This window comes from Phalangium opilio, unplaced genomic scaffold (genome assembly GCF_054372755.1).
Source record: "Phalangium opilio isolate 3A_F unplaced genomic scaffold, DU_Popi_V2 ptg000217l_1, whole genome shotgun sequence".
NCBI lineage: Eukaryota > Metazoa > Arthropoda > Arachnida > Opiliones > Phalangiidae > Phalangium > Phalangium opilio.
This window is the reverse complement of record NW_028324218.1, coordinates 10,834,741-10,851,589: the sequence shown is the minus strand read 5'-3', so window position 1 is coordinate 10,851,589 and position 16,849 is coordinate 10,834,741. Positions and strand designations below refer to the sequence as shown.

Genomic DNA, 16,849 nt, shown 5'->3' with positions numbered 1-16,849 from the left:
TGGTGCTCCCCCTACATACAAATCGATTTCATTTGATTATTTGTAACTCAATAGCAGAAGTGATAAAAATTAGTCTTGTATAAATCATTTCGTCATTGAGAATAATGTGCGGTCAGTTCAGTGGAGCATGTTTTATTATTACTTTTACCATAAGATATGTTCTATAAGTGTAACACTACCTATACTTCGTAATGCTAGAGACTTACAGCTCGAGCTAGTTCGAGAACGATGCGAGAATTGACTACACTCGGTTTTGAAGTCCATCTTCCTATTTAATCTGTACTAAGACTTTGACAGCCCCTCACCAGGCGTCGCTTTACGAGAATCTATGAGGTTTCACCTACGTCACTTCATGACAAGCTTCCAGTAACCAGTGATAATATTATCGAACATATCGTATGAACTTATGCTCTTACCTAAAAACCTCTAATGTACATCCATGAACGGAATAGTGAACAATCAATGGTACATCTGTACGTAAATAATTAGAGAAACGAGAAGTATCTAAAGTAGCAAGAAATATGATCGGCGTCACTCCACTACGTAATGAAATTTTAATCCTCAAAGGGCTAATGAAATGATCCAGCCAATGAAATTAATCAGACAAACGGCGTTACACCTTCAGAGAGAGAATGAGTATGCCAGATCGATCGATAGCCGTCATTTATTTATTGGGTTTTGATCATATCTGTTACAAGTATTTGATCAGGACAGGACTTTATAAAGCCAATGCCACCAAGAAAGATAGATGGCGTTTCAGTTGACGCCCTGTGGCTCTAATCTGTCACGTGACCCAAAACATCTACCCGCAAACTAAATTCGGTCGTGGTGAGGGAGTGAGGCCGGCTTATGTTCAAATTTCTACCGTCGTCTGCTTGATTTCCGTCGGTTTTTTCGATTGAGTGTGAATCTAGCTACACTCTTCGTTTCGATACTTTATCAATTGACAATAGATGTTAGTCTTGCCATTACATTCTGCCTTTAGCGATTTTACCTTGGGGGTTCAAGCTTAAATTAATGGTTTTTGTAACAAGACTATAGCTGTAGTATATGTATAATTACATTTCAAGCGAGCGGACAAACACCCACATGTAAACCTACAATGCAACCCAAATGTCCATAACGAGGTTAAACACCGGATATTTTGCGCCACAGGAACTAATAAATCTTATCCTTTATTTGCAGTTGCTGTAGTTTTAGCCTTTTTCGTGTGTTGGGCGCCTTTCCATTCGCAACGGCTGCTTTTTGTCTACGTTTCACTCTACGGAACATGGACGAAGGAGTTTGTTCAAATGAATCAGGATCTTTACTTAGTAGCAGGTTTGTAATTGATTGACTGAACGAGCCTTATCTAACCTAGGTTTTAGCCACAAGGGATATAAGATATAAGAGTAATGACTCCCTTCAGGCAATGAAATGTATTGGACACCTTATTTTTTATAACTTTTAAATTCAATAAAACGATGTTTAAATAGGGGTTATTTATTAAGATTAATTCTCTTGGGTCTAGACTAGGACGTTCTTAAATGGCTTAAGGCTAGTGGTTAGCGAACCCAGCATTCAGGAACTCAGCCAAGCCACTTTTAATGAAATTCCACCCTGTTCATCAGCCATGAAGTTTGGTAAAAATTCTGTATGGAATTTGATGAAACAAACAAATCTGCAAACCCCTTTCTTAAATACATGTAACATAAATTAAAAATGGAATCAAAAATAAAATATATTGATATACATCCTACATATATCGTAAAAAATTAATCTCTTCTCTAAAATTAGTGATTTGTGGAGGTCAAATTATCGACTTAACGTTTAAAGTTAGTTGACAATTATTGGTGAGCAAGCTTAACCTCTAAACAATAAACATGTATATTTTCCTCAAGTTTTATGATGACGAGACGATAATTTTGTGTTCGCAATACCTAGAATTGGGAAAACAGATTTAATATACTTGGAATCTATTTCAAGCCATATTTTGGGTCTTTCTGCTTGAACTAAAGGGGAGGTGGTGTACAAACCGTTACCCCTGACGTCACGCATAAAGCAGCATAATGTATTTGAACTTATAAACCACCTCACATTGACGTAGCTAGCGACATATGCACCGAACTCGAGTGTAAACAAGTTTTCTTTGAGTGTTCTTGGGTCGAGGGCTGTCCTACTCCTATAAATGTGAATACCCAATGAAACGTGATGAAGGTGGATTGGACGGTGTAATAAAGTTTCAAGCCCTTCCATTTATCTTAAATCGGATATTAGTGTCGAGTCCATGGCTTCTTAAAGATTTCAAGTATAAGAATACCGTAGGTTCACTACCTAGGATTGAAAAACCATTTAAGTTTACAGCAATTCTCGCATTTATGAAATTGAAACGAATAGAATTTTATGTACATATGGTGTACTGCAACTCACTAACGACGCTCAAATTTACCTTTCAGGTTGTTTTTTCTATTCAAACGCTACAATCAATCCCATATTATATAGTGTTATGTCCAATCGCTTCCGCGTTGCCTTCCGCGAAAAACTTTGCACGGGAAAAGCCGGGTTTTGGTGTTTATTCTGCTGTTGTTGCTGTTACTGGAAACCGGAGGAGCTAGACAAGCGAAGCCAAAACCGACCTTCAGCATACCGCAACTCTCATTCGCAGAGTTCCGTCAAATCCCAATTGACGTACCCTGTCAACAACAATGTCAGGAGCCACACCACCGTCAAGAACAACACCTTGCCCCAACATTCTTCGGTGTCCTCCCGCAGCCCCATGGGAGTCGTAGTGGCCATAGAACATAGTGATTCCTTCCCAACTACTAATGTCACTTGGACGAGAAACCCTCATTACGAGTCAGTTAGCCTCGATAATGGAACAACGACTGAAAGAAGATCTTATATGAGAAGGTACACTTTTATCTACGTTGTATCTAAGTTCCAATTGTAGACTAACCGAAATTATGAAATACCGTTAAATAAATTAGTCATAGAGGTGAAAATTTCAGACCAAACGATCCAGGTATTGTTGGAGAAAAACATATCTGAATTTCTCAGATGTTTTCAGGTAGAAAATCACATTAACAACAAAGGGCGATTTCCCAATTTTCATCTCTGAATCTGACTAGTCTATTTTTTAAAAAAATGTGAATTTTGCCACTAAGAATATCATTTTGGTCCTTGTATATAGGCATCACACAAGCGAGCCAAACTTCAATACTCGCCTAGTGTATAAGAGAAACAACGTCTCAGTGACTGCGCTGCACTCAAAGCCAAATAATATCGAGACCGAAGTGGAAGTTCTGTACCACAATCAAGATATGCAACAGAACATTAACTTGGACACTATTAGTAAAGGTTAGTAGTCTCGGTGCTGAAATGGGTGAAATTATTTTACAGTTGGTACAGACATGGCTTCAAGGTTGATTTTTCGTATGGGACTCCCAAGGTTGTGGTTCAATATGGGACTCCCAAGGTTGTGGTTCAATATGGGACTCCCAAGGTTGATTTTTCGTATGGGACTCCCAAGGTTGTGGTTCAATATGGGACTCTCAAGGTTGATTTTTCGTATGGGACTCCCAAGGTTGTGGTTCAATATGGGACTCCCAAGGTTGTGGCTCAATATGGGACTCCCAAGGTTGTGGTTCAATATGGGACTCCCAAGGTTGTGGTTCAATATGGGACTCCCAAGGTTGAGGTTCAATATGGGACTCCCAAGGTTGAGGTTCAATATGGGACTCCCAAGGTTGAGGTTCAATATGGGACTCCCAAGGTTGAGGTTCAATATGGGACTCCCAAGGTTGAGGTTCAATATGGGACTCCCAAGGTTGAGGTTCAATATGGGACTCCCAAGGTTGAGGTTCAATATGGGACTCCCAAGGTTGAGGTTCAATATGGGACTCCCAAGGTTGAGGTTCAATATGGGACTCCCAAGGTTGAGGTTCAATATGGGACTCTCAAGGTTGAGGTTCAATATGGGACTCTCAAGGTTGAGGTTCAATATGGGACTCCCAAGGTTGTGGTTCAATATGGGACTCTCAAGGTTGATTTTTCGTATGGGACTCCCAAGGTTGATTTTTCGTATGGGACTCCCAAGGTTGTGGTTCAATATGGGACTCCCAAGGTTGTGGCTCAATATGGGACTCCCAAGGTTGTGGTTCAATATGGGACTCCCAAGGTTGTGGTTCAATATGGGACTCCCAAGGTTGAGGTTCAATATGGGACTCCCAAGGTTGAGGTTCAATATGGGACTCCCAAGGTTGAGGTTCAATATGGGACTCCCAAGGTTGAGGTTCAATATGGGACTCCCAAGGTTGAGGTTCAATATGGGACTCCCAAGGTTGAGGTTCAATATGGGACTCCCAAGGTTGAGGTTCAATATGGGACTCCCAAGGTTGAGGTTCAATATGGGACTCTCAAGGTTGAGGTTCAATATGGGACTCTCAAGGTTGAGGTTCAATATGGGACTCTCAAGGTTGAGGTTCAATATGGGACTCTCAAGGTTGAGGTTCAATATGGGACTCTCAAGGTTGAGGTTCAATATGGGACTCTCAAGGTTGAGGTTCAATATGGGACTCTCAAGGTTGAGGTTCAATATGCGACTCTCAAGGTTGAGGTTCAATATGGGACTCTCAAGGTTGAGGTTCAATATGGGACTCTCAAGGTTGAGGTTCAATATGGGACTCTCAAGGTTGAGGTTCAATATGGGACTCTCAAGGTTGAGGTTCAATATGGGACTCCCAAGGTTGAGGTTCAATATGGGACTTCCAAGGTTTAGGTTCAATATGGGACTTCCAAGGTTTAGGTTCAATATGGGACTCCCAAGGTTGAGGTTCAATATGGGACTCCCAAGGTTGATGTTCAATATGGGACTCCCAAGGTTGATGTTCAATATGGGACTCCCAAGGTTGATGTTTATTATGGGTTTAATAAATAGAACTGAATTCGATGCACCCTAATTCGTTTTTCTTCTCCATAGATGAAGACGAACTTGTCTTAGCCCAAGAACTCCAAGAAATCATTGGACCCGAAATAGCCAAACTATCAGGCGACAAGGAAGGCGCTGGTTGCCTAAATTGCACCAATTGTAATCTACTCTTCCACGCTTCTAGTAAAGCCGGAAAACGAGGCGGTGAATACAAGCAAGAATACGCACCAGTGGACGATACTGATATTTCTCAAATAGAATCATCTGTCAGTCGAGTCGAGAAAGAATCATCCTCAAACACAACGGAGTCTTGCGCTTGAAGTTACACCAGCATAATTCTGACTTAACACCGAGTCATACACTCCTTATTTAAAAATGTAATCTAATGATCTACTTAGAATAGTAAATATTGCGCGTAAAACGCGAACTCGGATTTTTGATCCATCCCATCGTGTTCAAAATTCAACTTAAGACGAACTTTGCATGAAGCTCGAATAAAAGCCCAAGCGGCCAAACGAACTTATTACAGTTTTAAAAATTAAAACCAATTTAATTAAATAAGCTCGCGAATTGATAACAAAATGCACCTCATTATAAATTGATTTAGATGAATAATTCTTTGGCGTCCCATTCACTCATTGGCATTAAGATCAATTATATTCAAGTAATAGACTTTTTCGACGTAAAAATTGGGGTTGACAATCCCTCAGGGTCGGGACATACAAGGCGGTTGATACATTGCCATCCGTCTCTGTGCACTCTCATGATACAAAAAGAGTACATCGCAGGTGCTAAAAAGCGAGATGGAAGGCAATATTTTACCCCCGTGTCTTTCCATCTTAGTTACATCGAAATGGTCTATAGCCATATCGTTCTTTCTACCAAACAACCACGTTTTCTCGTGAGTTCTTAATAGACCGATATTGTCCTCGGCAATGACATCAGTTCAGGTCGGTTTGCCCCACGATTTGATAGAGACATACATATATTAATTGGTATAATCAGAAGTATGATAAGGGACTAGAGTATCGAGGTAACCAAATTCTTCACTTGGCGAAAGTGAATATTCTCGATAACACACCAACGGTTAGCCCTCTGGTAGCGGTTTCTGAATTTTCCCTCCAAAACGTGAGACGCTCGCGGCGGTAGACGGCCGAACTAGATTCAAGCACCCGCGTCCGTGTTCCGCGGCTGTAGGTTTAGGTTAAGGGGTGTAGGAAATTCTTTTGGAACTCAACTAATTTTTTTCTCTCTAGTGTAGGCGCGATGGAAGCGACATAAAATCCTCAAATTTGTTCACTAGTGCCAGGATCTATTACCAATGCTAGAGCACTTTACTTCCAGTCCCTTATCTTACTTCTGGTATAATTCGTCTGTTGATAACTGTCAGATAATTTCCGAATTTGTACATGTCACTACCAAAATGAACCGTAACGAAATGATGCTATTACCATGGGTGCCATAGGTTTAGGAAAATTACTATGTTATAGGGCTAACATTTTTTTGACCCAAAAGCCATTGTACTATTTTGAGATATTGAAATTTGGTTTCAGTTCGCGTTTTACGTGCAATTTCGAAGTTCATTAAACCTGTGTTATAACGAGGTTCCTAAAAGCGTAATGGAGCACAGTTTAGATCTATTTTACTGATTGATACAACGAATGTCGGATGAAACAATCGTTCTTTACAAAACGGGTAATCCCTCCATAAATAGAGACACTAACTGTACTAAATTAACTTCATCCAGTATTAAGGCATGATCCGAAGTTTCACACCCTGTACATTATAAATGCGAAAATTAAAAACCTTACTCTCGTTCTTTCGAAAAAACCAAGTTGAAAATTTATTTCTTTTTACCATAAGCAGAGATAGATTTAATTTTAGAAGTAAGAATGGAGAACACTGTAATCTAGGCCCGCGTCGAAGTTCTGAACCCCCTTCCACGGGACGGAGGGGTATGAAAGAAGAGGTGGGGTCATATCGCCAGACGTAGAAAGGAATTACGTATTTTTCGCCATCCTTGTTAGCAACATCATCAAAACGTAGTTCAAGTGAGCCAATAAGATAATTTAAACATTTCGTTACGTGTTGGAGGGAGAGGCTCTATACTGGGCTATGAGTCGGACTGAAGTAAATACTAGCCGTTCTCCATTCCTACTTATAAAATTAAATCTATCTCTGCCATAAGTTTATAAGATATGTTCGTGATGCTAGAGACTTACTGAAAGTCTGAAAGCTAGTTCAAGAACAACGCGAGAATTGACTACATTCCATTTTGCAGTCCATCTTCCAAATTATTCTGTACCAAGCCTTTGACAGCGCCTCACCAGGAGTCGCTTTAAGAGAATCTATGACTTTCCACCAACGTCACTTCATGGCAAGCTCTCGAAACCACAAGCAAAGAACTGTCAAAATTTCACATAATTTTTCGCTTTCGAAATTTAAAACTATTATTTAAAAATTCATTTAAATTTTTTTTTATTTTGAATGGTCTTAATGACAAACCATAAAAAATTATAATGGGATGCAGTAAAGTTATTAGACCAATGTCACCTTTCATATGTCTTTTATTTCAATACGAATATATAAGTGAAAATTAATAATAGCAGGTCTAATTTTGATCGCATTACAGTCAAGGCAACAAAGGTAAACATTATATATGTTAATTTTTCGGCGGTACGTCAGAAACGTCATCAAAAAGTAGGTTTAAGAGAAACAATAAGATATTTTAAATTTTCGTTACGAGTCGAACTTCAGTATGAGTTAACTGTAATTCATTCCTTCTCCCTTAAAATTATATATATTCATGGTTTTTTTTGTAGTAGTAGTAGTAGTCCCGATATTCAGAGGGTTCATAGTCCAAATATGGCCTATTAAATTTCCAGAATTCAGTGCCACCTATGATGTGATGACGCAAAGGCTACAAACGCGAGTCTTGATTTTAATCTTCACGGGAACCCGGCCGGTTACAGTTATTGTCATTAACAATTATTTTCTACGTTCAGTTTAACTCTTAAAACGTTTCCTGATTAAAATACAACAGTTCAAGATTTACTAATTGTTGAGGATGGAATTTTAATGATAAAGATTTTGAAGCTGCTCTTCAATTCAAGGTAAAAAATTTTTCATTTATGGTAAACCTTGGCTGGTAGGATTGCACTTTACGTGACCCACCCAACTAACAATGGTTTCTAGTTAATTGGACCATGAGGAGTCCGAAAAAATTAGTTAAAAAATTATTTGGCCGCCGCAAGTTGGTCAAAAAAGTTTTTGAAAATTTTAAAATCCATGCACTTACCGCCATCGCGAACGCTATCCGCTTAACGCATTCTGCACTCAATCTTGCAAAATAAGCCGAGGAGGTCTGTGAAAAATTGCCGGACTCGCGCCGGAGTTTTAAAGCTATGGATTTTTTTAAGCTTACGGAAACATTTATTTCTGATAAAAGGAGGGAAATATAAATGCGAGAAAAACTGAAATGTTTTGGGAAAATCGTTGAATTTTTTGGGAATTCACTAATTGATAACGGTAAATTTTGAAAAAAGCCGTCAAATTATTCGGGATTTTTTTTAATTCACTCAACATTATTTTTGGGAAAATGTGTCAAATCCTTGGTAAATATGATTTTTTGTAAAAAAAATTGAAATAAAAGGCGTAGAGAAAACGTGTCAAAATATAGGGAAATTAGCAAATGTCAACGTCAATATTTCAGAAAAGGAGTCTAGTTTTTTTGCAACTATATTTTGGGAAAGGCGACAAATTATTGAGAAAGAACCAAATGTCAACATCAATATTTTGGAAAAGGCGTCAATTTATTTCAACTATATTTTGGAAAAGGCGTCAATTTATTTCAACTATATTTTGGAAAAGGCGTCAATTTATTTCAACTATATTTTGGAAAAGGCGTAAATTTATTTCAACTATATTTTGGAAAAGGCGTAAATTTATTTCAACTATATTTTGGAAAAGGCGTCAATTTATTTCAACTATATTTTGGAAAAGGCGTCAATTTATTTCAACTATATTTTGGAAAAGGCGTCAATTTATTTCAACTATATTTTGGGAAAGGCGTCAATTTATTTAAAGGAAAAGTTCAGGCAACGTAACATTATGCCTTAAAAGAACGGCCTTTTTCTAAATATGAAAGGAAAAATATTAAAAAAAAATAAATAATCTCTTATTACAAAATAATTAGCATTTAATTAGTCTGAAAACGAAAAATACGGACCCGCCATGTCGTCTGTCTCCCAGTGACCATCGCGCGGGATTGGTAGATTGAGAGGCCAATGCCGCCAATCGGTGATCGCGATTCTGTAGCAGACAGAAAATTATATTTGAAGTCGCTTGAATTGAAGTTTGACCAGAAGTCTTGGCTTATATCTGATAGTTTTATTAAATTAAAACGAATATGGTAGTTTGCGCGATTGAGGGCTGCAACAGTCACTCCCGGCACGGTATTAGTTTTATTAACATACCTTACAAACATCCCGAAGTGACTAAAAAGTGGGTGAAGTACGCTAAGCCTAACGTTAAGGCTTTATATGCTAAATGCTTTCAAGGTGATGAAAAAGAACAAATTATTTCTTTGAGAAGTATAAATTCAGGATATTTATACAGAGTGTGCATAAAACATTTTGCTGAAGGTGATTTTGAGCCGGTTAAACCAACATTCTTTAATAAAAAAAAACTCTACCCACACGCGTTTCCTACATTAAACGTGAATATTTCTACTACAAGCGATGATGAAATACAACTAAGCCAGCATGAAATACAACCAAGCCAGCATGAAATACAACCAAGCCAGCATGAAATACAACCAAGCCTGCATGAAAAAGAACCAAGCCAGCATGAAATACAACCAAGCCAGCATCTAATTAGTGAAGAGAACCAGAGTTTATTTGCTGAAAATGTCTGCCAAGAAAATTCAGGGGAGAGTTCGAAAACAGTTGAGGCAGTTGGTTGTCAAGTTGGTGGGACCTTATTCTCAGATGTAGGAACTGAAACTTGTTCAGAAGAAACAATTGCTTCTGATATGGAAGCTCTGAATATCGAGCGTAGAAACTTAGTTTTAAAAGATCATTTGTACGCAGTTCAACCACCAGAAATCAATGATGGTTTTACTTTAGCCGCATCCAAAGGGAACTCAAGCCAATTTAGCCAGTCAACCCCTGTGAAAATACTAACTAATCTTAAGAATAATGCAATTTCACCTATTGCTCCTTCTTCACCTGATACCTCGAATTTTGAAGACGTATCTCTCTACGAGCCAAGTTTTGATGCGACTGAAGAAGAAAGTTTTTTGGATTCTTCTCTTGAAGAGTTTCAATCTATTCCTAGTGAAATAGTAAACCAAAAGAAGTACATTGTGTTTGAAAAACAATTAGATCAATTAATTTGCCGTGCAAAGTGCCAAATTAAAGAATGCCCTAAAATTATTGATGAAAGCACAATAACGAAATCTGAAAATGAAGGTAGTTTGATTACGGTTAAGTATAGCTGTTTAGACGGGCATGATCAAACCTGGGAAAGCCAACCAAGAATTGGAAAAATGCCAGCTGGAAATCTTTTAATCGCAGCGTGTATATTGTTAACCGGTTGTATTTTTCATCAGCTGCAATCCTTTTTTGATTTCATGGGTATAAAGGGAATCGGGAAAACCACGTATTTTTCTATGCAGCGGAATATACTCATTCCGGAAATCAAATCAGCATGGCTGAAAATGCAACGTTTGATTTTAACTGAAGTAAGAAAGCGAAAAAAATGTAATATATCCGCTGATGGAAGATGTGACTCACCAGGGCACAGTGCCAAATATTGCGCAGTGACATTAATGGATCAGGAAACAGACAAATGCATTCATTTTGAATTAGTTCAGAAGTCAGAGGTGGAGTACAAATCAACAAATATGGAACTGGAAGCTTTAAAGAGGTGTCTCAATAAAATGAAAGAATGGAAGGTTAAAATCACGCAATTAACAACGGATCGCCACATACAAGTCAGAGCATACCTTAAGAAATTTTGGCCCAAGATTAACCATCAATTTGACGTTTGGCATCTCGCAAAAAGCGTAAGAGCGAAATTAGCCAAATTAGCAACAAACAAAAATCACGTAACTTTAAAACCATGGCTGAAATCCATCTGTAGACATTTATGGTTTAGTGCCCAAAACTGTAAAAACAGCGCCGATGTGCTTCAAGACATGTGGAAATCAATCAGTTACCACGTGGTTAACCGTCATTATTTTCCAAGCCTTAAAAAGTTCAAAAAATGCAGTCATGGTCTATTGAAAAAAGAGGTGATTGAAAGAAAAAAGTTTTTAGAGCCTTTAAGTCCAACTCACGAGGCTCTCAATAACCTCATCAATGACAAGCGATTGTTAAATGACATTAGACAAATTAATTCTTTTTCTCATACTTCCTCTCTTGAAAATTACCATAGTCTAATGAACAAGTATTGCAGCAAACAGAGGGACTTCGACTTTGATGCAATGGAAGCGAGAATAATATTGACAATTCTAGATCATAATTCGAACACTGACAGAAAATATCGTTGTAAAATGTCAGAAACAACCAAAGCCCAGGACTTTACATTTTATTATTCCAAAGCTACTGCCGAATGGTTTGCAAGACCACTTAAAGAACCCAAAACGTACGATTATGTATATGATTTGCTAAAAAACATTGTTAACAGACAATTAGAAGGAAAAAATGTAAAGCCAATAATAGGATGTAAACGAAAGCTAGCTAACAACATAGCTCCAATTCCTTGCCCCGATAAAACAGAACTAATTAATGATGTTAAAAAGAGAAAGCTTTTCTGAATTTTAAATATAAATGTATTCTTTTTTCTTTGCACGATTTTATATTAAAAACAAAATGAACATTTCATATTCTAATTCAATTTTATGACCATATTTAACAGGATAAATGTACATAAATTTTCAAAATGAAATACTTTGGTTACATTTCAAAGTTATTGCTTTGGGCTAAAAGATAACAGGAGTTTATCACTATTATTTAGTACTTGAATAAAATATTGTACAACTAAATGGTCTTTATTTTTAAAATTTTTGGCTTACTGTAACTGGAATTACTGATAAAAGGGATAAATGAATAAGGACATGTTATTTTAGTTCACCAAGTCTGTGGAAATACCAGTTAAAAACCTGGAAAAACTCAACAAATCTTTTAGGTTATTTCATGATTTATTTTCAAAGTTTTGTTTTCTTGTCACTAAGCCAAACACTATTTTGAAATCACAACTTTGAAAATTTAAATTAGAAATTAACAAGAAAGGTTTGGTGTGTTATCCTAATTTTTTAACTCCTATTTCCACAGCCTTAGTCAACTAAAATAACTTGTTATCCATCATTATCTCTTTAAAATATCACTTATGAAATTTAAAAAATAATTTTAAAACAATACTTTGGTTTACGTATCACAAAACTTGAGCTTGGACTTAGTTTGACATAAACAACAGTGTCAATAATACTAGTCTAGATGAAAATGACTTATTTTCAACAAAAATACATTTATAACTTCATATTACATATCACATTTCACTTAAAACAGTAACACTAATTGAGATCAAGAGCAAATTATTTTTCAACTACAATAACACTACTTTATGCAAATAACCATTATTTATAAATTGTTCATAGGAACTCCCACGCTGCTTTAAATCCTATGTATGAATTGGGATCCTCTTCTGGAAATTTTTTCCTAATTTTTAATAATGCACAAAGTGGAATGACTCTTCTGTTTTTAGCACCCAAGCGGTTATGAATCATGTGTGTGAAATTACGGTATGCAGTATACCTGAAAGTTCTAAAAAGTATGTTTAGTTATTACTCAGCCTCAGGAAAAAAAATTATCACCACTACCGATTGTTTAGAAATCTAGGGGGCGGTCCTTGTCTCCTCAAATGATAGTAGCCACGATAAATCGTTTTCAGTGTTCTTCTTCGCAGGCAATTAGATTTAAAAATTGAATGTTGACAGACACAATTTACGTTGATATCACCATTTTCATCGAGACTGTCTTCTTCGTCACTCTGAGCAGCAATGAAACGAACCACATTGGGTATTTGCTTACAGCAAACTATGCCATTGCGAATATCAGTTGCATTTAAAAGGGTAGTAAGCCGCTCGTATACTTGCTGTCTATCGATGTCCACATTTTCCTCTCCATTGCTCAACCAATCTGGTATGCAGTTACCACAATCGCAGTTGTTTTTGATAGCTTCAATATCAATCTGAAGGCCTGGCTCTTGCCTAACATCTTCTTCAGCCACTTGCCTCCTTCTTTCAGCTAGTTCTTCTTCTGTATATTCAGGCTCAAACATGTAAGGTACAACCCTAACTCCATCCATGCTTCTAAAACAGTATTATACTTAAAATTTTGGTTTTGAATAGGAGAAAGTCAAAGTACTCACATTTTCTGAGGTTAAAGCTAGAGAATTGCAACATAATTTGTTCTTTTTCATCACCTTGAAAGCATTTAGCATATAAAGCCTTAACGTTAGGCTTAGCGTACTTCACCCACTTTTAGTCACTTCGGGATGTTTGTAAAGTATGTTAATAAAACTAATACCGTGCCGGGAGTGACGCGCAAACTACCATATTCGTTTTAATTTAATAAAACTATCAGATATAAGCCAAGACTTCTGGTCAAACTTCAATTCAAGCGACTTCAAATATAATTTTCTGTCTGCTACAGAATCGCGATCACCGATTGGCGGCATTGGCCTCTCAATCAACCAATCCCGCGCGATGGTCACTGGGAGACAGACGACATGGCGGGTCCGTATTTTTCGTTTTCAGACTAATTAAATGCTAATTATTTTGTAATAAGAGATTATTTATTTTTTTTTAATATTTTTCCTTTCATATTTAGAAAAAGGCCGTTCTTTTAAGGCATAATGTTACGTTGCCTGAACTTTTCCTTTCAACTATATTTTGGAAAAGGCGTCAATTTATTTCAACTATATTTTGGAAAAGGCGTCAATTTATTTCAACTATATTTTGGAAAAGGCGTCAATTTATTTCAACTATATTTCGGAAAAGGCGTCAATTTATTTCAACTATATTTCGGAAAAGGCGTCAATTTATTTCAACTATATTTCGGAAAAGGCGTCAATTTATTTCAACTATATTTTGGGAAAGGCGTCAATTTATTTCAACTATATTTTGGGAAAGGCGTCAATTTATTTCAACTATATTTTGGAAAAGGCGTCAATTTATTTCAACTATATTTTGGAAAATGCGTCAATTTAGTTCAACCATATTTTGGAAAAGGCGTCAATTTATTTCAACTATATGTTGGAAAAGGCGTCAATTTATTTCAACTATATTTTGGAAAAGGCGTCAATTTATTTCAACTATGTTTTGGAAAAGGCGTCAATTTATTTCAACTATATTTTGGAAAAGGCGTCAATTTATTTCAACTATATTTTGAAAAGGGCGTCAATTTATTTCAACTATATTTTGAAAAAGGCGTCAATTTATTTCAACTATATTTTGGAAAAGGCGTCTAGTTATTTCAGCAATATTTTGGAAAAGGCGACAAACTATTGGTCAATTATCAAACGTCAACATCAATATTTTGGAAGTCATTGCAACTATATTTTGGAAAGAGTGCCTATTTTTCGGCAATTTGATAAATGTAAACAACCTTTTCCAAAATATCGTCCTTTACATTTACCAAATTCGGGAATAATTTGATGCCTTTTCTAAAATATCGTCCCTTACATTTATCAAATTCCCAAATAATTTGACACCTTTTCCAAAATATCGTCATTCACATTTATCAAATTCCCAAATAATTTGACACCTTTTCCAAAATATCGTCATTCACATTTATCAAATTCCCAAATAATTTGATACCTTTTCCAAAATATCGTCATTCACATTTATCAAATTCCCGAATAATTTGGCACATTTTCCAAAATATCGTCCCTTACATTTATCAAATTCCCAAATAATTTGACACCTTTTCCAAAATATCGTCATTCACATTTATCAAATTCCCAAATAATTTGACACCTTTTCCAAAATATCGTCATTCACATTTATCAAATTCCCAAATAATTTGATACCTTTTCCAAAATATCGTCATTCACATTTATCAAATTCCCGAATAATTTGGCACATTTTCCAAAATATCGTCCCTTACATTTATCAAATTCCCAAATAATTTGACACCTTTTCCAAAATATCGTCATTCACATTTATCAAATTCCCAAATAATTTGACACCTTTTCCAAAATATCGTCATTCACATTTATCAAATTCCCAAATAATTTGACACCTTTTCCAAAATATCGTCATTCACATTTATCAAATTCCCAAATAATTTGGTACCTTTTCCAAAATATCGTCATTCACATTTATCAAATTCCCAAATAATTTGACACCTTTTCCGAAATATCGTCATTCACATTTATCAAATTCCCAAATAATTTGACACCTTTTCCGAAATATCGTCATTCACATTTATCAAATCCAGGGATAATTTGACGGCTTTTCCAAAATATCGTCCTTCACATTTATCAAATTCAGGAATAATTTACACCTTTTCCAAAATATCGTCCTTCACATTTATCAAATTCCCAAATAATTTGACCTTTTCGAAAATATCGTCATTCACATTTGTCAAATTCAGGAATAATTTACACCTTTTCCAAAATATCGTCCTTCACATTTATCAAATTCCCAAATAATTTGACCTTTTCCAAAATATCGTCCTTCACATTTATCAAATTCCCAAATAATTTGACCTTTTCCAAAATATCGTCATTCACATTTATCAAATTCCCGAATAATTTGACACCTTTTCCAAAATATCGTCCTTCACATTTATCAAATTCCCCAAAAATTTGACGGAATTTCCCAAAATTTCAAAGATTTCCCCAAAACATAGCAGTTTTTCTCGCATTATATTTCCGTCCTTTTATCAGAAATGAACGGTTTCCGTAAGCTTAAAAAATTCCATAGCTATAACTCCGGCGCGAGTACGTCAATTTTTCACAGACCTCCTCGGCTTATTTTTAAAGATTGAGTGCAGAATGCGTTAAGCGGATAGCGTTCGCGATGGCGGTAAGTGCATGGATTTTAAAATTTTCAAAACATTTTTTGACCAACTTGCGGCGGCCAAATAATTTTTTAACTATTTTTTTCGGACTCCTCAGGGTCCAATTAATTAGAAACCATTGTTAGTTGGTAAAGTGCAATCCTACCCCTTGGCTCTCAATTTTTTGATCTAAATGAATGTTTTCGATGCCTAATTATTAAATGGTACAATGGAAGCCATATCAGTTATGAATGAATTGCCATGTCTGGTAAAAATCAATTTTGAAACTTATCCCCTGGGGTGACGCACTCTAACGAGGACTTAATCAATAAGGAATCCACTTGAGACTGAACCGCGTATCCTGGCTATTTTCCGATCTAATTAAGTGCCGGAGTAAATGACATCACGATAATTAATAATAGTCTAATTAGGAGTTCGTAGCTTGAATAATTATCGAAGCCCATGGTTACACACAAACCTAATCGGGTTGGCTTTAGAATGTTCTGACCTACCTTCCGCTTCAGTAGGTTCTCTTTGTGAAAATAATTGGTAGCTGGGATACAAGAGCTGTGTTGCTTTTAATATTACTCTTTTAATAACCTGCCGGTATAAGTTTTAATTAAGTTTGATATTGCATAGACGCATCTGTAGAGACCGTTGCAACAACAAAAAAGTTTTTATTGAGCTATGGTATTTAAAGTAAATGGCCTGAAATGGATATCAAGTAAATACCTTTATCAATTGAGCAGTCACTATTACCAAGAAGTGATATCTAGTTTATTAGGGAGAAGGTATAAGATGCCTTATTCGCGCGCCATAGTCCCAGTCCGCCTTTCAAAATACAAGGGGGACCTAAAAGGAGGCCGGGCTATTT

At 36.3% G+C, this 16,849-nt stretch overlaps 1 protein-coding gene and 1 long non-coding RNA gene across 2 annotated transcripts in view; one reads left to right on the top strand and one right to left on the bottom strand.

Moving 5' to 3' along the window:
• Positions 1-6,736, top strand: part of LOC149616261 (neuromedin-U receptor 2-like) — a 45,239-nt gene extending 38,503 nt beyond the window's left edge. The window contains exons 4-7 of the mRNA XM_089856209.1: positions 1,186-1,320; positions 2,436-2,889; positions 3,170-3,336; positions 4,958-6,736. Coding sequence (XP_089712335.1) covers positions 1,186-1,320; positions 2,436-2,889; positions 3,170-3,336; positions 4,958-5,226 — 1,025 coding nt within the window. The 3' untranslated portion in view covers positions 5,227-6,736. The remainder of the gene's footprint in view (positions 1-1,185; positions 1,321-2,435; positions 2,890-3,169; positions 3,337-4,957) is intronic.
• LOC149616262 (uncharacterized) lies at positions 652-1,745 on the bottom strand. Its single transcript, XR_016375752.1, has 3 exons — positions 1,357-1,745; positions 1,063-1,261; positions 652-994 (listed from the first exon to the last, which is right to left on the bottom strand). It is a non-coding gene; the product is annotated as an uncharacterized LOC149616262 (long non-coding RNA).
• Positions 6,737-16,849: the final 10,113 nt, after the last annotated feature.